Source organism: Colias croceus, chromosome 11, assembly GCF_905220415.1.
Source record: "Colias croceus chromosome 11, ilColCroc2.1".
NCBI classification, from domain to species: Eukaryota; Metazoa; Arthropoda; class Insecta; order Lepidoptera; family Pieridae; genus Colias; species Colias croceus.
Genome location: NC_059547.1, coordinates 10,303,338 through 10,326,386, shown reverse-complemented (window position 1 = coordinate 10,326,386; position 23,049 = coordinate 10,303,338). Strand labels below are relative to the sequence as shown.

General features: G+C 36.0%; 1 protein-coding gene across 1 annotated transcript in view; it reads left to right on the top strand.

Moving 5' to 3' along the window:
* Positions 1 to 23,049, top strand: part of LOC123695792 (myosin heavy chain, non-muscle) — a 61,196-nt gene that overhangs the window by 29,108 nt on the left and 9,039 nt on the right. The window contains exons 2-18 of the mRNA XM_045641719.1: positions 6,850 to 7,006; positions 10,343 to 10,464; positions 11,775 to 11,798; positions 12,871 to 12,963; positions 13,049 to 13,478; positions 13,566 to 14,905; positions 15,272 to 15,442; positions 15,742 to 15,909; positions 16,457 to 16,603; positions 16,940 to 17,068; positions 17,290 to 17,410; positions 17,744 to 17,977; positions 18,150 to 18,320; positions 21,113 to 21,275; positions 21,664 to 21,802; positions 22,169 to 22,300; positions 22,595 to 22,760. Coding sequence (XP_045497675.1) covers positions 6,850 to 7,006; positions 10,343 to 10,464; positions 11,775 to 11,798; positions 12,871 to 12,963; positions 13,049 to 13,478; positions 13,566 to 14,905; positions 15,272 to 15,442; positions 15,742 to 15,909; positions 16,457 to 16,603; positions 16,940 to 17,068; positions 17,290 to 17,410; positions 17,744 to 17,977; positions 18,150 to 18,320; positions 21,113 to 21,275; positions 21,664 to 21,802; positions 22,169 to 22,300; positions 22,595 to 22,760 — 3,907 coding nt within the window. The remainder of the gene's footprint in view (positions 1 to 6,849; positions 7,007 to 10,342; positions 10,465 to 11,774; positions 11,799 to 12,870; positions 12,964 to 13,048; positions 13,479 to 13,565; positions 14,906 to 15,271; positions 15,443 to 15,741; positions 15,910 to 16,456; positions 16,604 to 16,939; positions 17,069 to 17,289; positions 17,411 to 17,743; positions 17,978 to 18,149; positions 18,321 to 21,112; positions 21,276 to 21,663; positions 21,803 to 22,168; positions 22,301 to 22,594; positions 22,761 to 23,049) is intronic.

Below are 23,049 nucleotides of genomic sequence, written 5' to 3'. Positions count from 1 at the left end.
CGAATTTACAAATTTCATAGAAAAAGTTTTGCTTCGGGAATAGATGGTGTTTTGAGAATAAATACGTACCCATATCTACCTTTATTCTTTACCAATAATACGGTATATGGACCCATAGGTCCAGACGATTATAATAATATGCTACCCTTATTTTCCCAACGAACATATTGCCCCCATTCATTTTTATAGGCAATCCCTCGAACTCGCGCTGCCATAACCGCAAGTGTTGCACAAATCATTTGCGAGTAAGTAATAACCAAATATGGTGATATTCGCGCAACGTTCTATAAATGTACATTTACATTTACACATAGATTCTGACTCACTCACCGAACGACATTTTGAACTCTATTCCTATAGTAATAAGGGCGATGCGACGAGAGGTGCATGAACACTCGATAAGGATTACGTAGCGTACTGTTTTTAAGTTATCGTATATGTTGGAGTTGTTCGTTTTGATATGCACTATGCAGACACATTGTAAACGACCTTTGGGAAATGCAAATGTTTGAGTATAGTTAGATTATACTAGAGATAGTAGGTACAGGAATTTGTCATTGGAAAGAGAGATCTAGTTTGATGGTATTTGGGGCAATTGATGATTGAATTAGAAGACAATTTGATGTTTTCATTGTTTTTGAGAATTGTGACTTAAAGGGCTATACAAAGTACTATTGTTAATTTCGTAAAATATGGCTACGTATCAATATTTTATCGATTTTTCATTTTCTGTTATCATAAAAACACTGTCAGAAAATTTCATCAGAATTTTCCAAATATGTACCATCGAAAGAGATCTATCGACCTTTCTGAGGTAACCAGCAACATCTAGTCTATCAAATAAATTATCAAACATATTGTCCTCGACCTTGTGATCGAAGATGCCATCGATGGATGCGCTGAGTCAGGGCTGCGGAAGCGATGCGTGCGCGCAGGCCAGTACGTGCCGGAGTACGAGAGTAGTACCGATACGACTGGGCTTTTGGCACGTTTGTTATTGTAGCACTGTGGTTTGTGCTGATAGAGGCCGTATTACCATAGATTACTAAATAGTAACTACGTATCTATGGGCTTATCGCTGATGGAGAGGTGGTTGTTAAGGTTACCGTAACTGCTCAGTAATCTCTGCTATTGCTATGGGCAAGATAGCAAGACTAGCACGATGGAAAGATAGATTGTTATGTTCCTAGGTTTAGTATACACACGTCATTCATCTATTCGTATATGGAGGATTTGATATTGTATTTACATCCCGAATCCCGATTGATTTTGAAATAATGTTTTTTTCAACAACAACATTTTTAGGTAAAGTTCATATATTTACGTCTTTTGTTCTAACATATAAACTGGGTTTATGATATGTTTATAATATTAGTTAAAGTATAATTGGATTATGTTTGTTTTAGGTATATCTTTATCTGTCTGTCTGCAAATTAATTATATAATTGGGCTTAGTATCATAACTGTACGTTTTCTTTCCATCAGCCTTAAAGTGGCTTTTCAATTAGTGGAGAATCTTTATAATAAGATATTGAGATTAAAATACATAAGCCATTTCTTATTCTTTAACTAACTAATTAATTTTATAACTGATGTTTCAACAATTTTTTGAACACATTCGAGAATACTTCTGATCATATACCATTTTAACAATCTAAATGTACGATAAAAAAAACCACGAATAGTTCAAGAACTATGATATCACAGACATACAAACAGATGTTAAACTTATAAACGGATATTATAAAAGATAATATCTTTTTAATTAAATTACTAAATATTTTGATTTTTTACTTGATACGGTGTTGTTTTTATAACTGCATTTAATAAAACTATGATTCATACTGCACTACTTACGAATAAGTTAATAATATGTAAATAGATAACTATGTATCATATAAGGATATGTTTAATGTTATCCATGTCAAGGATGATACGTGATCGGACCCGGTTCGTCGGGTTTTAAGTGATTTTTTTAAGAAAGATCGTTGTTCTTTGAGTCATCGGTATTTTGTAGGGCGTGGTTGGGACATTCTAAGCGGTTAAAAACAATTGTAGAGCCCTAAAGAATAGTAAATTGTCTTTATGGCGTATTATGTGGTTATATGTTTGTTATGTTAAAGGTACAATTCCAAGACGGGCCGCAGACCGCAAACTGCAACAGCAAACTGCAAGCGACAACACTTGTTTCTATGAAAATCTATGAATCGCTGCGCGTCGCGTCTGCAGGCAGCAGTGTCGCCGCGCTTAGAATCAACTTCATAGATGTTCATAGAAACAAGTGGTGTCGCTTGCAGTTTGCTGTTGCAGTTTGCGGTCTGCGGCCCGTCTCGGACTTGTACCTTTAAGTTAATTCGATCGTTTGCAGTCCAGTGACATGTTTGATGTCTCTGAATGAGTTGCTAGATAGAGATGTAGATCTTTTGATTCATAAGCAGAATGTAAAAAGTTTGAATTCTAATAAGAACATAGAAGGAGCAGGTGCTGTCATTTTCCAAATAATAGGTAAGCTCTAGCATCTATCCACTAATTTTTAGTTGTATTTAACATGGCTAGAAATAAAATATGTGGAGTATATTTATATAATACATATGATAATCTTTTCTTTAAAATTTTTCCAGAGACTCGATTTTGAGTTTTGGACCATAACAACAAAGAAACATATTATGAGATAAGTTCCGCGAGCTGTCACTGTTAACGTGCGCCAAATAAAGTAAATAAACCAAGAGAAAATATTCTGATTCACACTGATAACTGCGGTTTCGTCGAACGGGAAAAATATAATAATAATGCGCTCGTAAAATATTTAAAATCGTTTTATTTCAATGCATTCTTCTGGTGTGACTCATATAGGACGTGATAATCGTGACGTGTTTTTTTGCCATATGAATAAATAATGTTTAAATTATTTATTTTTATGTAGGTCCATAATTACATCATAATTACATTGGAATTCGTATTAATAAACACCTTTATCGCCTATGTTTGTGTTCTATGAAAATTTTTGGCTTTATCAAAATGCGAAAATATTAAGTATTGAAAAAGATTTTTCTTGCAAAAAAATTTAAATATACCGAAGAAGAAAACAGTGCATTTTTAAGAACAAAATATTTTTCGAAATGTTAGGTCACGAACCACATCCAGGCGATTCGAGGCTTTTTCCCACAACGCCTTGACAGATATAAATGAAAGAGCAAAGAGCAATGCAACGCGAACAGCTGTTGTGCGTTCGGTGCGACGTATTTGGTGCGCGTGCGCCTGATTTGGTCGTCGCCTCGTGGTATCTGGGTCGCTGGTCGCTAGCAACTTCAGCACCACATGGTTGTTTTGTTCAAGATTGTATGTGTAGTTTTAGGCTGTATGCTTGGATGAAGATGTTGAAGTGGATAGTTTAGATCTAATGACTAGGTTCCTCAAAAATTTATAGAATTTTGACGTCTTGAGTATTAAGAGTATAATAATCTTATGGACCGATGTAGTATCCAGACTTTATAAATTGTGATTATTACAATCTAAACCCTATACCCGTAAAGTACCGCTTTTGGCGTATTTGGGTAACAAATTTCTTAGGTATCCTTCATAGTAAACATTCCAATGAAGTACTTTACAGATTAAAGCAGTATTTAAAATTAAAAGTAGGTAATAGAGCATTTGTATGATCTCCAACGTTCGTTCTAACAAATATGGTATCATTTGTTGCGGAGGCATAGAAGATAGATGCATCGTATGATGTTCATCTACCAATTACGTAAGAAAAAACACCTATACACCTCTAGCGTATCTAGATGTAAGGTCTCAAAGTGACCGTAAACAAACAGATAGCATAGAATATTATACCTATACTCTAACAGATAGTACAGACTGTGTACACAAAGTCTGACCTAGCACTTGGAGGGCTCCAAGTGCTAGGTCAGAACGCAAATTGATTCAGAGTAATAGCTGTGTTGTTATCGCCGCGATAAGATGCCGCCGGCCCCTTTGATGTTGACGGGGAGATAGCTAAATCTTTGCTGATATTGGGAATGTTGGAAAATCATGATGAATATTAATAATTATTGCCTTGAAATGCTTGGGAAGTTTATTATTCTCTCGAGAACACAAAATTTCCGATACGTAAATCTATATAGTTATCTGATTTTACGTCGCTAAGCGGCAGAAAAAATAGTATCCAAAACTTCAAGTTTCACACATGCACAAATTAGTTTCTATAGTTTTCCGAAATTCAGTCCTTTGAGTATAATACTAGCATAGGTTACTAGACTATCTGAATGCATGAATTCAATCCCGAAACTAATAAAAATACCAAGGACGTGTTTTTTAAGCTTGGAATATTTAAAACTCTTGCGGCATTAATAGCGCGCAAGGCAATAGAAGTCAGGTCAAATCAATATAGCAAGCATATGCGTAGTCCCTTGTCCCCTGCATTTGAAAGATCATCATCATATTATGTTTTATTTGGTTTTACGACATGTTCAGTTTAACGACGAATGCAATTAGTTAGTTATATGTGATGTATTACTTGTGTTAATTGGCTGTTTGCGATCTGATTTAATTACCTACTTTTTAATCTAGCGTACTTTATGTAGGGTTAAGGAGATCTTCGTGGTTTTATTTGTTTTGTAAAGCTGATTGATAATAGATTGTACTGCAGTAGTTTATTCTCCGAATTGATGAGAAATATTTTCGTGGTTATTTACTTCGATATATGAAGTACGGTAAACAAGTTATTCTTTTTCTAATTTAAGATAAATTAAAAAATGTCCAGGAAATGTTAAATTACAAGCATCAATAATTTATAGCCACTGCTTGCACAGTCATGTTAAATAAAAAAAAAAATATTAGAATGTTACCTCAAGAATGTATTTATTATCATTATTGACGCATTGCACTCATTGTTCTAATCAATTTCGTCACAACTCACAACAGATAACAGGAATGATATCAATTAATTCCAACGAAACTTAAGATGGTCTCCAATCAATGGGTACAACGAAAGAGGTACAACGATGATAGATAGGGGCTATTAACGCTTTGCTAGATAGAATGCGTAATTAGCGTGCGACAGAGCGCTAACCTGACGCCGCGCTATGTCGCCGAATTGTGTTTTACTTCACGGTAATATAGCATCAAACAGAGCGCTCTAGAGCGTACTATGTACGTGGTCAATTTGATAAAACTTACGTTACGTTAACTTTCTGACGCGCGCTATAAACGCTTTTTATGAGAGAAAGCTAATAACGCGTAGCACAATGCATCTTGGTATCATAGCGCAGCATCAGGTTAGAGTTCTGACGCGCGGAACGCGTTCTATCTAACATAGCCATTATTGACGAGTGACGTGTATGATGGATACGTTGTTGTCCTCACGTAGCTGTTACAGTGTTGCCTTTAATAACCTTAACAAATTTTACGTTTGAAACTAATTTTACTAGGAATTACTTGATAACAGTATTGTATAATGAATGGTTATTTTAGATCGTTTGGTCACAGTTCCTTTGAATGTCCATTTGCTTCAAATTATTTAAAGAATAGATGAAGATCGATCATGGTAAGGGATTATAAGCAGTGTCCTTCGCTACGTTATGCTTAAGGACACGGGTTCGCCTCCTGATTTTAATGTTACAAACACACACATATCTGACAATGTGAAAAAAAACATCCAATTATTATTAATGCGGTAATATCTTAATATAGACAGGAATGTTATTATATCTACAAGCTAGATATTATCCATTTATTTGAGTGGCCGATAACGGCTTAGTATCTAAAGGCAATGTTTTGTATGAATAATGAATATAGACCTGGAATCGTATCTAGTTTTTTATAACGGTATGAATGTCTGGACTTGTTATGTAATTGATATTTCAAGATGAAGGAGATAAGAAATGCTATAGCGATTTTTACAGAGTACCTACTAGAATTGCGATAAAATTATCCGTATTTTCCTTGCATGTTATTTTTTTGGTATTTCTCTTGAAAAAATCGATAAAGATTGTTATGCGCAAACGTGCTACACACCATAGTAGTTCAGGATACATCGCCCATTTTTGAAAGTGACTACTATCAAGCTAATTTTCCGTTTGTAGCTTTATTTTGATGAGACGCCCAATAATTTCGTGTACGAAAGTCTCGATTGTGGTAGCTAACAGAGATAATAAGGATAAAAATTTTTGATTTGATGGTTCTCAAATATTTATTACTAACTGAATTTTTTTTTGTTCAATCTAAAGATAATTACCTAAATTATTCGAAAAAATATTTGTCCTACAAAACCTATGGTTGGTTCAAAGAGTCCCCCTTTCCAAAGTGTATCGATAACGAGGTCATCATAAATGATTACTAACAAGCCGATTTTTTTGTTTTCACTTAATTAATGTTTATATTTCAACAGACATATTGTCCTACAAATTGCGTAATAAATATTTGAGAACCATCAAATCAAAAAATTTTATCCTTGTTATCTCTGTTAGCTACCACAATCGAGAGTTTCGTACATGAAATTATTCGGTGTCTCATCAAAATAAAGCTACAAACGGAAAATCAGCTTGATAGTAGTCACTTGCAAAAATGGGCGATGTATCCTGAACTATAGAATTATTTAAAACAAAAGAAGCTTTTATAGATTTCTTCCAGTTCTCAACAACAACTAATCACAACACCTAAGTTATTCTATTCATACATCAAAAACATATTATTAACATAATTCACTTTTAATTCCTCAGCTATTTGTGTACATGCTGTAAAAGCCTCCTCTAATTGATTCTTATTTAATTCATCTTTCGCTAATGTCTATGTGTCTGCATTGTAAAATACTTCTCCAAAATACTAATCACTATCCGCGTTCCACAGACGTACTCGGGGCTCTTCTGCGTGGTGGTGAACCCGTACAAGAAACTGCCGATCTACACAGAGAAGATAATGGAGAGGTACAAAGGGATCAAGCGGCATGAAGTACCTCCCCATGTGTTCGCCATCACGGATACCGCGTACCGTTCCATGTTGCAAGGTGAGTGAGGGTAGTTTGATGGTTTGACGATGTCATACATTTGATTAAATTGCCCCGGCAGACTTTGTTCTGCCCTATTGTCCCTTTAACAAATTGCCGCTGTTCTCGAGTTTAACGCTCAGCAACACATTTGGCGATGCATTTTTATGTATAGAGATGTACGAGGGCGATTCAATAAATACTTAGCCTAGAAAAAGTATACGAAAATTTTGGAAAAGTAGCAATTTATTTTTCAACATAGTCTCCTTTTAGTTCGATATACTTAGTCCAGCGATGCTCCAACTTTTTTAACCCGTCCGAAAAATATGTTTTTTCAAACTCTGTAAATTAGGCCTCCGTGGCAGCTATAAACTCCTCATTTGATCCATATCTATTCCCGGCGAGGGATTTTTTCAGATTAGGAAACAGAAAGAAGTCACCAGGGGCTAAATCTGGAGAATACGGTGGATGAAGCAGCAATTCGTAGCATAATTCGACCAATTTGGCCATGGCAACGGCAGACGTGTGAACCAGTGCGTTGTCGTGGTGTAACAGCACCTTTTTCTTAGCCAGATGGGGTAGTTTTTTCTTTAATTCGGCGTCGAATCGGTCCAATAAATTGGCATAGTAAAGCCCTGTAATTGGTTTACCCTTCTCGAGGTAATCGATGTAGACAACTCCTTATGAATCCTAGAAAATGGTGGCCATAACTTTTGTGGCCGATTTTACAGTTTTCGCCTTCTTTGGAGTACGTTCCCCGGTCTGGATCCATTGTTTTGATTGTTCCTTGGTCTCTGGTGTGTACCAGTGAATCCAGGTTTCATCGACTGTCACAAAACGACGCAAAAACTCCCCTGGATTCCGCTTAAACAACGCCAAACACGTCTCCGACGTGGGCTCGCTGTTGCGCTTGTTTTCCGGTGTGAGTAAATGCGGCACCCATCGCGCCGACAGCTTTCTCATGCTGAGTTCCTCGTGAAGAATATGATTGACTGTTCCTTCTGAAATGCCTACAGTCTCAGCTAGCTCCCGAACCTTCAATCGGCGATTTGTCAATACGAGATCATGGATTTTTTTAATGTTTTCCTCCGTAGCAGCTGTTTTTGGTGCACCTGGAGGTGGTTCATCAAAAACCGACGTACGCCCACGTGCAAACTCGTTGAACCAATTCTTGAGGGTGGCTATCGATGGAGATGAGTCACCGTACACAGCATCCAATTGGCCTTTGATTTCGATACGCTCTTTCCCGTCCAAAAATAGGAATCAAATCACCGAACGATATATTGCTCTTTTTCCATTTTTGTAAAACCGATCGATACGTTCGCTTCCATAGGTTGTCAAATTAAAACAAATGAAGGGATTGGAATGAAAATTAAAAAAAAATACTTAAAAAAGAATGAGCTACATTGTGGTAAACCTATTTTGAAACAATAGCGCCCCCTGGTGATGAGGCTAGGTACTTATTGAATGCACCAGGTACTTAGTAGTATTCCAAGTCCTATCCTGAAATTGAGACAATTTAGAGAAATTAAATGCACACGTAAATGTCTAAGATTTTTTTGACTATGTCGTTAGATTAAAAGCATAATAATTCAATGCGATTTATTTGATCAAAGTTAAAAAAAATATAACACTCGTGTTACATAATAAAACACTATAAATGGCAGTTGTTATTGAATATATTGTTCTCATTATGATTGAAAACAGCTGTTGTGTTACGAAATGTTGGACAGTTGTAGATTATGCAATTATAGAGTCAACATTACGCACAATAAGTTATTTCTTGTTTCATTTACATCTTTCTTTTATATATGAGAATCAATGATCGATGATGCTGGATAAAGAACTCTGTCCAAAATGCCACTTTATCAAATAAGGTCTTCAATAGTGCCGCACGGAATATTCATGAGTAGCATACAAATTCATTAGAATTGATGATGTTTATTTCCTACATCGTATCGTGCATCTAATGACAAATGTGCGTAATGATTCTTACCAAATACCATTAATGGTATTAACTAATAGAGCACCTGCAGTTTGATCAGAGTTCCTTGAATTTTGTGGGTGTATTGGAGATTGAACCGTAATGAACCAGCAGATAGGGATCAGATTAATTTCAAACTCGAATATTAGTTTTGAACAGGTCATATTAAATTACACGTACAGAAGTATCTTTGTATTATTGTATCCTTGGTGTAGTGAATGCTCGATCAAACCGAATGTCCAAAGGTGTGAAGTAATTACTCATTCGAGGATAGGCCTGTGTAAAGAAATCATAAACTAATCAAGTCATCTGTTTGTTTATCTGCCGATTTTTTATAGCGCTCATAGGAATATATGGAGATGGTTTTTATGACTATTTTGCATCGTTTAAAATTTTGTTTAATATGTCAACAATATAGATCTGTGAACCAAATGGATATTGGAGTCGAAACCAATACAGGTTTGGACTGTCACACAAGACTTATCCGAACAATTTGAAGGCTCCAATCATGTCGACAGACTCAATACATCAAGCGCAACATTAGCTGTCGCCCAGATAAGCAAGTGCCGTGGCCATTTGTCTAATTGTTCGCTCTAATGGCGCCGGCGACGGGGACGGGGTGCGGTCCACCCGAACCGCGCCCTTTTACAATAACAAATGTTTTTTACACGGCACCGTATGTTCGATAGCTTCTAGCTAAAAGTGACGCAACGTTCCACACTCAAGGATTTGTACTGATTGACGTTTGCTTGTATTTAATCCATGTTCAATGAATGTTTTATTGATACACTGGTATGATGGGATGGAAGTTTTTGATATGCTGAATTGGTAGTTGTTGTTTTGTAGTTCTATCAGTTATAAAGAAAAACACATTTAAAAATAGAAAAGTAATATATAATTTGTACAAGATATATAGGACGATTAAGACAGATTAAAATCATATATGTAGCAGATTTGCAAAAAATAGCACACATACTTCATAATTATTTAAATTATAAAAATTCTTGGAATGAAAGCCTAAATTAAGGTTATTGTAGACATTTTATACTAAATATGGGCATTATTAACATAGCTTGCGCGGAAAATTTTAATTAAAACGTGCACAAGGAAAATGTCCTCCACAGTACGTTTAATAATAAACACAATGACACAAATATTGTTTTAAAACACTATCTCGAAAATGCTTAGAATTTCAATTATGTCCTCATTAAATTTCTACGAAGTTTAATGACAATTATTGCCTTGGTAATATTTATGAGTGTGAAAAATTTCAAGAAAATAATAGGTGTTTTACAGGTTCTGTCCTGCCATATTCTTACTGTTTTAACATCATCAGCTTTTTGTGTTTAATAAGTTATTTATCTCTTTTCCAGATCGCGAGGACCAATCCATCTTATGTACAGGAGAGTCAGGTGCTGGTAAGACTGAAAACACAAAAAAGGTCATCCAGTACCTCGCGTATGTGGCCGCTTCTAAACCAAAAGGATCGGGAGCGGTAAGTTCATCCATAGGTCTATATACTGTTTATATTATGTTATCTATGTTTTAGTTGTATCTGTGGTCAGTTATGTGACAGAGACTAAAATTTTACGTTGTTCTGATGTTTTTTCATCGTTATTGTCCTATTGTTTTGCAAATATATTATCATTTGATTTTTTAATACCGATTCTGTCTTCTATGTTATTTGTACCATATTTTATTAACAAACATTGCGAACACTAATATAAGTTTCTTTCTGTTGAAGCGCATACATTGTTATTGGTTTGATTATCGTATGCGGGTAAGAAATTACCTCAACGTTGTAATACGCTAATGGTGTTCTATTATCGTAAACTCATTACGCCATTTTGTTACCACGCTAGATAATTTACAAACTTTGGCTAATAAATATTCATATCCGATCCGTAAAAATTGTAAGCATCATATAGAGCGTTCCAAGGTAGTATTCTTGGTCACAAAGTATATTTTGTTTAAGTACAGCATTGCTAATTAAATCATTAAGAAAGCAATTCAAATGATACAGTAAAGTAATAAAATAGTATTAATCTGTTTTTACTAAAAGGTTTTTGTTAGAATTGAGCCTAAATTTAAATTACTATCAATCTAAATTTGTTCCACGTAGAAGGACCGTGTAATTTCCCGATTTAGTAAACTGTGTAATAGATTATTGTAGCAGACAATATTTCGCTTGTGTAGTTGCTAGGTGAACTTTATTCACGTAAACATATAATTTAATATTTAATTTACTATACTCGTATTTATGATTATTTAACAGCAGAAAGATTGTTGTGATCATAAGATATAAGTGTTCTTACTTGTACGTTAGTTGGGAGGTATATTATTTATAGAATATTGTTTATCCGCAAATTGTGCACATGTGCATGAGACGGAGGTGGCATTTATCCTCTTATATAGCAGTGTGAATTACTACGAACGTTTGTGTGGGCTACTAGTTATAAGTCAATATATGATATACGTTATTAATCTTCATTATATTATTAGATATAGTAGGCTCAATCATCAGATACATAAATGGTCTTTTATAGAATGATTATTATAACCAGTAGCACACACAACAACTTTAATAATCTTAATCTTTAATATTGTTGGCGTTTTGTGAATCTTGCCTTTGATTTTGAAATGTCTCGAAGAATTCAATACCTAATATATATTGAAAACATATTTCACAAAGTGCCAACAACCACTGAGTCACACACGACAATATAATGGTTCGTGAACCAAGCACACCTATGTAATATACTTTTCTTTTTCCACTCACTTCGCGGACTGCCCATCGATCTACAGGGGCCGACGCCACAGTTGATTATAGTAAGTTTGATGGATATTTGCTTACCAATTAGCGAACACCAATTCAGAAAGCTTTGCGGATTGACGCAGGACTATACTGTCTAGTTGATATTGGGTTGGGTTTTAATGATTATGTGTATGATATGTAATTTATTGCTTGTAAGTCGTAGCCATTACACGGTTGTCGGAGATGCTTGTTTTACCAGCTTTTAATATGCACGACGGATTTATGAATGACCGTTTAATTTGCATGATTATAATGTCATTAATATAATATATGGATATGGCCGTGAAAGTGTATAGAAGTCGATAGATTCTGAGAAAAGTAGCGTTATAATTTATTCTAATTTATAACAACATCGAATTTAGTCTGTATATCATATTTTTGCTAGTGATAAAATTAATATGTTGGCAGTAGTTTCAATAATGTAGAATTTTTTTATAGTAATTTGATTTATGTCGCAACCTCTCCGTTTTGAATGGTTTCCGTCAATAACGATACCTGGTTCTTGATAGTTATTAAGCTCATCATCGTAAACCTAGAAACATTTATAGAGTACTTATATTCGTAGCTGAAACGTATGTCATATAGTTAAAATGTAGATAAATAAAACATCTCATACTTGATTCATATTTTCACACTCGACAGTACGTTTTTACTAACCGTGTATGTTATTAGCTATTACTAACATCAATACATCACCATTAGTATCAGTCGTCATTTTATTAACAGCTTCGCGCCGCATAAGATCATTTATAATTATCCGAATAGTGAAGTAAACGCTAACTTCCATGTCATCTAACCTTTGGTCTATCGTACCTTTCACGCTGCTCAGAGCAATGGACCGACCTTTGAGGTAAATACAACGGAAGTCACTTTCATTTTGTACGGTCTATTAACAGCTTGATATGTTAATTTTGTCCTATGGCTTATTAACGTGTGTGTCGTGTTAGCGCGATTTGTTGCAGTTTTATTGTTTTTCTTAATCAGAAGTTAAGCTTTTTTGTGAAGTATATCGCGCTGACATGTATCAGTTATGGGAGTTTTTCTTATTATGAATATGTCATTAATATTTATATCTCCTATCTCCAGGGTGAATTAGAACAACAGTTGCTGCAAGCCAACCCCATATTAGAAGCTTTTGGTAACGCCAAAACAGTCAAAAACGACAACTCGTCACGTTTTGTAAGTAATAGTAATAGCACTAACGTTCTTCTTTTTGCATCTTTAAATAATCTTCTTATTTTACACTACTTTTTTCACCTTTCAGGGTAAATTCATAAGAATAAATTTTGACGCGTCAGGTTTTATAGCAGGTGCCAATATAGAAACCTATTTATTAGAAAAGTCAAGAGCTATAAGACAAGCGAAGGACGAGAGAACATTCCATATCTTCTACCAGCTCCTAGCTGGTGCCACACCACAACAAAGAGCAGAATATATATTAGAAGACCCCAAAAGCTACTTCTTCCTGATAAATGGGGCCTTACCCGTACCAGGAATTGATGATGCCGCAGAGTTCCAGGCGACGATCAAATCGATGAACATCATGGGCATGAACATGGAAGACTTCAATTCGATATTCAAAATTGTGTCTGCCGTACTTTTGTTCGGTTCGATGCAATTTAAGCAAGAAAGAAATTCAGACCAGGCCACCCTTCCAGACAACACAGTCGCTCAAAAGATCGCACACTTGCTTGGTAAATAACTTTTCCCTGTGATTATAAATATAAAATCACTTTCGTATTTTTTACATTTCTCAAAAACATTTTTCATTTTCTTTCCAGGTCTTTCCGTCACGGATATGACAAAAGCTTTCTTGAAGCCGAGGATCAAAGTCGGTCGCGATTTCGTTACGAAAGCACAAACGAAAGAGCAAGTCGAGTTTTCAGTTGAAGCAATCAGTAAAGCCTGCTACGAAAGGCTTTTCAGATGGCTTGTTAATAGAATTAACAGGTCACTTGACAGAACTAAGAGACAAGGTGCTTCCTTCATCGGCATACTCGATATGGCCGGTTTTGAAATATTCGAATTGAACTCCTTCGAACAATTGTGCATCAATTACACAAATGAAAAACTTCAACAGCTCTTCAATCACACTATGTTCATTTTGGAACAAGAAGAGTATCAGAGAGAAGGTATCGAATGGAAATTCATTGACTTCGGTCTCGATTTGCAACCGACAATCGACTTAATTGACAAGCCTATGGGAATTATGGCTTTGCTCGATGAAGAATGTTGGTTCCCGAAAGCAACGGACAAAACATTCGTGGAAAAACTTGTTTCTGCCCATTCAGTACATCCCAAATTCATGAAGACAGACTTCCGTGGAATAGCTGACTTTGCTATAATCCATTATGCCGGTAAAGTAGATTATTCCGCCGCTCAGTGGCTGATGAAGAACATGGATCCATTGAACGAGAACGTCGTCTCGCTTCTGCAGTCATCTCAAGATCCTTTCGTGTGCCACATCTGGAAGGACGCAGAAATAGTCGGCATGGCGCAACAGGCGATGACGGACACACAATTTGGTGCTAGAACGAGGAAGGGTATGTTCAGAACAGTTTCACAGCTGTACAAGGAACAGCTGACGAAACTCATGGCCACCCTCCGCAATACGAACCCTAACTTTGTCAGGTGTATCATTCCGAATCACGAAAAGAAAGCTGGTAAGATCGAAGCGCCATTAGTTCTTGACCAGCTCAGGTGCAATGGTGTGTTGGAAGGTATCAGGATTTGCAGACAGGGCTTCCCCAACAGAATACCATTCCAAGAGTTCAGACAGCGATACGAGTTATTGACGCCAAACATAATTCCAAAGGGTTTCATGGATGGCAAGAAGGCGTGCGAGCGTATGATCGAGGCTTTAGAACTTGACCACAATTTGTACCGCGTCGGTCAGTCGAAGATATTCTTCAGAGCTGGAGTGCTTGCTCACCTTGAAGAAGAAAGGGACTACAAGATAACAGACTTGATAGTGAACTTCCAAGCTTTCTGTAGAGGTTATTTGGCGCGAAGAAATTACCAGAAGAGATTGCAACAGCTGAATGCTATCCGAATCATTCAGAGGAATTGTGCCGCATATCTGAAGTTGAGGAATTGGCAGTGGTGGAGATTGTATATTAAGGTCAGTACCTAATTTACTTAATTCAAGTGAAAGCTGTTGTTTATATGAAGAAAGGTTTATTTTTATATAGATTTTCTCACGGTAAAATATGTTTTGAAAACATTTGAATCCTTATTATAAACACACAAGTGAATAACACCTGTCATAGATCTTCTTGTTAACATTTCATTGTTTTATAACTGTGAATAATTCCTCAATAGAATCGTTTGTTATTACAGTTATACAATATTGATCCTTTCATTATATTTTCTGCCATATTTTTTTTAGATTTAAATATATATTTACTTCACTAATATGTATTATTGATTACCATTTTACATCCTAAGCTGTGAAAATCCATAAATTATACAATATTCTGTATTCCAGGTGAAACCTCTCCTGGAAGTGACCAAACAAGAAGAGAAGTTGACCCAGAAGGAGGATGAGTTACGTCAGATCCGCGACAAGCTGGACTCGCAGATGAAGCGGTGCCAGGAGTACGAGGCCAAGTACCAGCAGGCCAGCGCTGAGAAGACGCAACTTGCAGAACAGCTGCAGGTACGAGATTAGTTTGGTTTTTAGTCGTATGGAAATTGATTTTTAATTAAACTGTTACTATTATTATTTAAACAAATAGTAGTGGTATAATGGCTGTTATCATTATTATGTGTCAAAAAATTTATCTGATCATCATATTTGAGTATCAAATATGATATAGTTTATCATATTTGAGCCTGTGTTTTTCCCATGCACTAACAACTTAGTTTTTACTCTTGCATTTATATCGCAACAGAAAACTACTTTTCTTTTCTCGTCTAAACATCTTGCCTTAAATTATATTATCCTGTACCTTCCAGGCGGAACTAGAGCTGTGCGCGGAAGCAGAGGAGAGTCGAGCTCGAGCAGCAGCTCGTAAGCAGGAGCTGGAGGAGCTGCTGCACGACCTGGAGGGGCGCATCGAGGAGGAGGAGGAGCGGAGCAACGCGCTGCAGCAGGAGAAGAAGCGGCTCCAGCTGAATATACAGGTTTGTGGCGATAGGTAAAAAGATAATAGGACGGTCGTTCAATAACGATTTTGTGCGTTAAATGCATAACATTAAAAATATGCACTGCAAATATTAGATTATTTTCGAAAAGACGACTCAATGAACCTTATATACTGGAAAAAAGAAAATCAGCATTTGGATGGGTTGATGAAAGTAAATGCTAGTTTAGAATATCTTCTAGTGTTTGGTTGAATCGGCCTTGTGAAATCAAAGCTTCTCAATCAAAAAATTCTTATACGTTTCTTACAAAAATATCTTAAATTATCATAGTTAATCATGTTCAATGTCAATTTATTAAATACTAGCTTACCGCCCGTGCCCGCCCGCTTTGTCTAAAACCTAATAAATTATATACAAAAACCTTCCTCTTGAATCACTCTATCTATTAAAAAAACCACATCAAAATCCGTTGCGTAGTTTTAAAGATTTAAGCATACAAAGGGACATAGGGACAGAGAAAGCGACTTTGTTTTATACTATGTAGTGATGAAAGCTTTAACTAAATAATTCACTTTTCCACTCCCAGGATCTAGAAGAGCAGCTGGAAGAAGAAGAAGCAGCTCGGCAGAAGCTGCAGCTGGAGCGTGTGCAATGCGACGCGAAGCTCAAGAAGCTGGAGGAGGACCTCGCCCTCACAGAGGACACCAATCAGAAGTTGAGCAAGGAGAAGAAGGTGTGTATTTGTTTTAGATGAGGGTAGATGAAAAAAATTAAGAAACAACTACCCACATTCGTAAAAGTAAAAGTTTATAGATACGTGAAAGTTGAGTTTGTTGAGTTCTAAAATAATGTAAGAAAAAGGTTGTTTTTTGAGACAGTAACCTCACGTTTTATAAATTCAATATTTTTAATGGGATTTAAGGATTATCTTGAATTATAATCTAAAAAAATAGTCATTAAACTTATCTGAAACTAGAAATCACATCATTATTTATCCTATTGCAGAATTTAACTTCTTCTGCTTTTATTTCTTTCTGATTTAAAATTTTATAATATATCGTTATTACAGATACTCGAAGAGCGCGCAAATGATCTCTCGCAAGCGCTGGCCGAGGAGGAAGAAAAGGCGAAACATTTGAGCAAACTCAAGACGAAACAAGAGTCCGCCATCGCGGAGTTGGAAGAGAAATTGCTTAAGGTAAATTATATTTTCATATCTGATTTATTATGTCATGGAAACAATAATATTTATACAGAAGTTTTTAAAATTCATTGCTCAATATTTTGCTCAAGTCAGTTTTGATGATTATGGTATTTTTTAGGTATTAATTGAATTTTTCCCAGGATAAGGAGCTTCTTAGCTAGCTGAATTTAACATATTTTATTCGATATGACATGAATTTCATATAATGTTTTCAGGACCATCAAATGAGGCAAGAGGTGGAGAGAGCCAAGCGAAAGATGGAGACGGAATTACAAGATGTCAAGGAACAGCTCGTCGAGAAGAAGGCGCAGATTGAAGAAATACAGATTGTTTTGGGTGAGTACTTTTATGTATTTTATAGATTTTAACTATGTTAACAAGTTGATTACTGTTAAAGTCATGAAACATAAAATTTTGTTGGATATTCCGTACAAATTTATTTTTAGTCATCATATTAAATGCTAGCTGTTGGTCTTAGCGTGATGATATATATAGCCTATAGCCTTCCTCGATAAATGGACTATCTAACACTGAAAGAATTTTTCAAATCGGACCTACTGGTTCCCGAGATTAGTGCGTTGAAACAAACAAACTCTTCAGCTTTATAATATTTGATTAAATAATGGACATTTTTGAATATTCATCTATTATTTATTATCTCTCTTACAGCGAAACGCGAAGAAGAACTAGCCGCCGCGATAAGCCGTGTTGACGAAGAAAGTGCTCTCCGAGCGAGCGCACAAAAGGCCGCACGTGAGGCAGAAGCCGCACTTGCCGAGGCACATGATGACCTCGAGGCGGAGAGGAATGCTAGAACTAAAGCCGAGAAACTCAGGAGAGACCTTAATGAGGAGCTGGAGGCGCTGAAGAGCGAACTGCTCGACTCGCTTGATACTACAGCTGGTAAGTAATATGGATGGTTGGTAGAAAAGGCCGCATGTGAGGCAGAGGCCGCAAGTCCGATAAAAATGATGCTACACAAATAAGTAAACATCCATATTTTCCAGAAATTTCAAAAGCATCTAAATATCTACCTGAGAACCTAGACTCTAATATAACTTGCCTCTCATTTTAGCACAACAAGAACTCCGCTCCAAGCGGGAACAAGAGGTGGCAGTACTGAAGCGAAGCTTGGAAGAAGAAGCGGCATCTCACGAGGCATCACTGGCTGACCAGAGACACAAGCACTCGCAGGAGTTGCAGCTGCTCAACGAACAGCATGAACAGCTCAAGAAGACTAAAGCTGGTGAGTGTCCCTGGCAAATAAATTGGCCCGAAAGTTGAGGTACTAAAGCGAAGCTTCAAAAAGAACCGGAAAAGTATCCAGACAAAGGGTGAGGATATAAAGAGACAGGTTTCCGGTGTAGACAAACCAGTACAGGTAGGTACCGATTCGCACAGGTACAATATTTCTATGTTATCATATGCGTTTACGTATAAAGAAACAGGTTGCAACTTGTCGGAACTGACTACCTGGACAGGGACATACGGGTTTGAACGTTTGTCGGAGTAGGATGTGTTTAAAATGGATATTATAGACAACGAAGTTCTCATTGCCTTAGTGTTCGAAAAGACACCTTTGTGGGATAAAAAAAATAAGTTTTATAGTAACAGAAATGTGACTGATAAGAGATGTTCTATTTTATTTAACACGTAGTCGAATGTTTCTGGTGTCATTCTGGTATAATCATAAAAGTCGTCTTTATTAAATCTTAAATCTTTCAGGAATAAATGGTTATATGTACCATATTCATTTCTTTTACTGTTAATATTCGATACACCAACCGTTCTTCTTTTTCTACACTTTCCAGAAGAAAATCGTCGTCCGACGAACTTGAAGCCATGATGGTCAATAAAGACAGATTTACCTGTTTCTTTATGTAGAGTATCCTGCATCGATCCGTACCGATCCGCACCGACAAGTCCGTACCGGAAAACCTGCCTCTTTATGTCCTCACCCAAACCCATTTTTACGAACCAATATGATATTTAATTATTCAATCCACAGAACAGTAAGAACATAATAGAAGTGCTATAATGTCATAATTAGTATGAAAACCAGTGTCGCCAAACCCACACATTTAAACCGATAGTTATACAGTACACTACAAGTAAACTATGCCTTTGATTGGACAGCTTAATTTGAGTAAAAACCGACTAAGGTTATAAATTCAGCATTTCAATATGTACCCTAAATAACTATGTTACGGTTTATTTTAGTATAACATCCCTAGGTATATTAGCTGTTTTGTTTCTCTTTGCTCAGAAATTCCAAATTCGAAAACATTCAGCTACTCCACAACAGAGGGCGTTAATTTTCGATAGATATAACTTTGAACCTCAACACATAGAAATAAGGTTGAAATTTGTGTCACTCTAAATTAATGACATTAACTTGACATTAACCTGATGCTATGCTCTAAGGGATGTCAGCCTTGTTATCGATAATTCACAAATAAATATATTTTTGTGCATTTTTTTTTCTTTCTATTATATGAGTATAGGATAATGTGTCACATTTTGGAGTATGTTTATTACTACTAAGTACGTCTTTTCATATTATTATATTTAAATAAAAAATGGAATAGAATAGTATAAATCTATATTTACAAAACAAACAGAAAATATGCATTATTTTAAATCTTGGAACTGCCGTAGGTTTGATGTATTGGTGGCCTTTGTTAGACTGCTTATTGCTGTTCGGCATCCAGTTAACTCGTCACGTTGCATTTATTATCCATTTCTCTTTTAAATTAGGCTCTTTCGAAAATCTATAAATAAATAGGACAAATGAAAGCTAAGGAAAAATAGAATAAAATTTAATATTTATAATGTTTGTCTTTTCTAAAGTATCGATACTGTCGATATGCGCCACATGCATCACTAATCCAACATTCGTTTGTTTATTGCAATAATATTCCAGAAAGTCTTGTTTGCTGTTCAATCTATATTAGTACTTATTTCTTATGGATTAAGGTTCATTTTGACTTAATATTTTTATAAATTTTTGACAAATTATGACGAGCGAAGTTGTAACGTAAAATATATTTAAAATAAATTAAAATAAGACTTACCGATGGTATGAAATGCCTCGATTGCTGATATTATTTCGTCTGCTATCATTTTTCCACTCTAATACCGAACAACACGCTCTCAATAATGAATAAATATGGAAATAAGGTTTGACAGCTGACAACCGACTCGAATATTTTTCTGCGCACAACTGAGAGCGAGTTAGGTGATCTTACCTTACTAGTGACACGTGGGCCACGCCCACATCGCACTTCTATTATGTTCTTACTGTTCTGTGATTCAATCGATTTCTTTGATAGTAAAATCTTTTTGGTAGTAAAAACGCTATACTTATTATGTCTGGTCGGTATACACTTCTTTTTTCGAACGTTTGTCACGTCACAATTGACAAATCAAACTTTGATTGTACAAAACTTTTATGCGGTGTATTTTTTCGTAAATTTTGAATGTGTTTTTATTTATTTTTTTATCATGGCGAACAAGGAGCGTAGGCAGAAGAATGTTAAATTCGGTTTGTCGAAAGACGATAATTATGAAATTGAGAACTTGTGTCCCCATGAGGAGGGAAATGCGTTTAATTCGACCAGAGACTATTGGCAGCACAAGTGCAAGGGTTCGTCTCCCGATAGGAAACAGGACTTGGCTATGCAGTGTAAATGTTAGTTTTTGTATTGGATATGTATGAATCGAAATCAAAGCGGTTGTGTGTTGTAGATTTAACAACAAAAACTATACATTTCTGTAAATAATGAAGCTGTTTTGAGTTCATCACAGTACATGTGAAATAATCTAAGATTTTGTAATGACTGACTGTTAACTGTTTTCTCATTGTCTTGTGTTTTTTTTTTATTAAACGTTCTGTTTATTCTTATTGATTTATTTTTGTTTATTACTTACACATAATATTAGGCTGCGGTTTGACCGCTTTTATTTGACAATCTATTTTATTTCGATTGGTTTTTGTGACTTTATTGCTGATATTTTAATTAAATTTTATTTTAACAGCCCTTGAGAAAGCGAAAGCAACGCTAGAAGCGGAAAACGCAGACCTAGCTACAGAACTAAAGAGCGCAAGTGCGGCCCGCGCGGACGGCGAGCGGCGCCGCAAGCAGGCGGAGGCACAGCTTCAGGACCTGGCTGCTAAGCTGCAAGACGTCGAGCGGGCTAGGTGAATATGATTTATTCTCTTGTCGACTCTTGTTTTATCTTATCATCTCTTTTTTGTGTCGCTTTTTGGTGAAAAAGTTTTGTAATGTGTGAGGCACGGAAATAACTTTAAAAGATAATTAGTACGAAATTAATTGTTCTTTATTTGTTTAGCATTTTCATTTAATTACTGTATTTGATATAAATTCAGTTTTAGTCGGAACAAATCGGCTATCCTATTTAATATGGTCCAATTTATGATAAAAATGTGCAGAGATTTAATTGTTTTAAAATTCCTTTTGGTCCTTCGAGCCGGATCTACTTCAATTTTGGCTCTCTAAGGCACTTTTCTCATTCTCAAACGTGTTTATCCAATCTACACACGTTATACTTACCAATATTTGGCACAGGTCGGAAGTATCAGAAAAGTGTGTGCGGCTGCAAAGCGAGGCGGAACAAGCGTTGGCACAGCTCGAGCAAGCTGAGCTGAAAGCTTCCGCGGCTGCGAAGCACGCGGCCACAGCCACCGCGCAGCATGCTGAGGCGCAGGTAAATAATTTTTTAAATAATTAATACCCTTCATATAGGTTGAATATTTGGTAATGTAAATGATAATCCAGCGAAATATATTCCACGCGGTTTAATTTGATGAAAGTTGTTACCATTTTGCGATCTGAACTAAAAACGTTTATTTGGTAAATTTAATGTCAAATTGTTTTGTAAAGTTGAAAATTTGAAAGTAATCTATACAGAAGTAACTAAATTTGCATCGATACGAAAGGTATTTCGATTAATTTGAGATTTTTATTTTCATAAAATTGTGTTTACTATGTTCAAGACTATGTACAAAATAGCCTTTAATGCATTGAATTAAAAATGTGTTGTTTTTAGTCATAACCTCGAAACATTTTACAGGCATTGCTAGAGGAGGAAACGAAACAGAAGCTAGCTCTACAGACCCGGTTGCGCAACGTTGAGCAACAGTTGGAGCAGGCGCGCGACCAGCTCGAGGAGGAAGAGGAGGCCAAGAGGAACTTGGAGAAGCAGGTACGGGAACATTAATAATATGATTGAGTTAGGTTCATAGATAAATTATTTTAATCTCAAATTTTATCTATGTTAATATTATAATATACAGAGTAGAGTTAAAAAATGTGTGCTGATAAATTTCTATGATAGATATTCAAATTCAAATATGACGCAAATTAATTGCTTTCCACTGTATTATTTGTTCTTTATTTTGCTACGTTACGTATACGTTACATCTCGTCTGGCCCAATGCAGCTATGATTGTTACTCATTTTAAATTTGTGACGTCACCAACCATATCTTGCTGCACAGGTGACAGCGCTGACCCAGCAAGTGGCGGATGCCAAAAAGAAGGCGGAAGAAGAAGCAGAAGTTGCTGCAGCGCTTGAGGAGCAGCGCAAGAAGTTGGCCAAGGACGCGGAGGCTCTGCACCGCCAGCTGGATGAGCTGCGGCAGGCGAACGACAAGCTGGATAAGAGTTAGTGCCGATATGTTTATAAAAGTAATACATACAAACGTGCATGCACATACGCACACGCTCACTCATACGCATACACACACAAACGCACACCTTCATACCCTTGGCAGGCTTTTCATAAGTTTTACTTTAGAATTTTTTCTCATTTTGATTGTATAAAGTTATTCTAAAATACGTCTGTAAAAGATTCAACTATATCAGACTACTTGTCCGAGTTGAACAATAATAAAAGCAAAATAAATTAGATTACCCCCTCATCATCATCATCATCTGAGGCTCTACAGCCGCG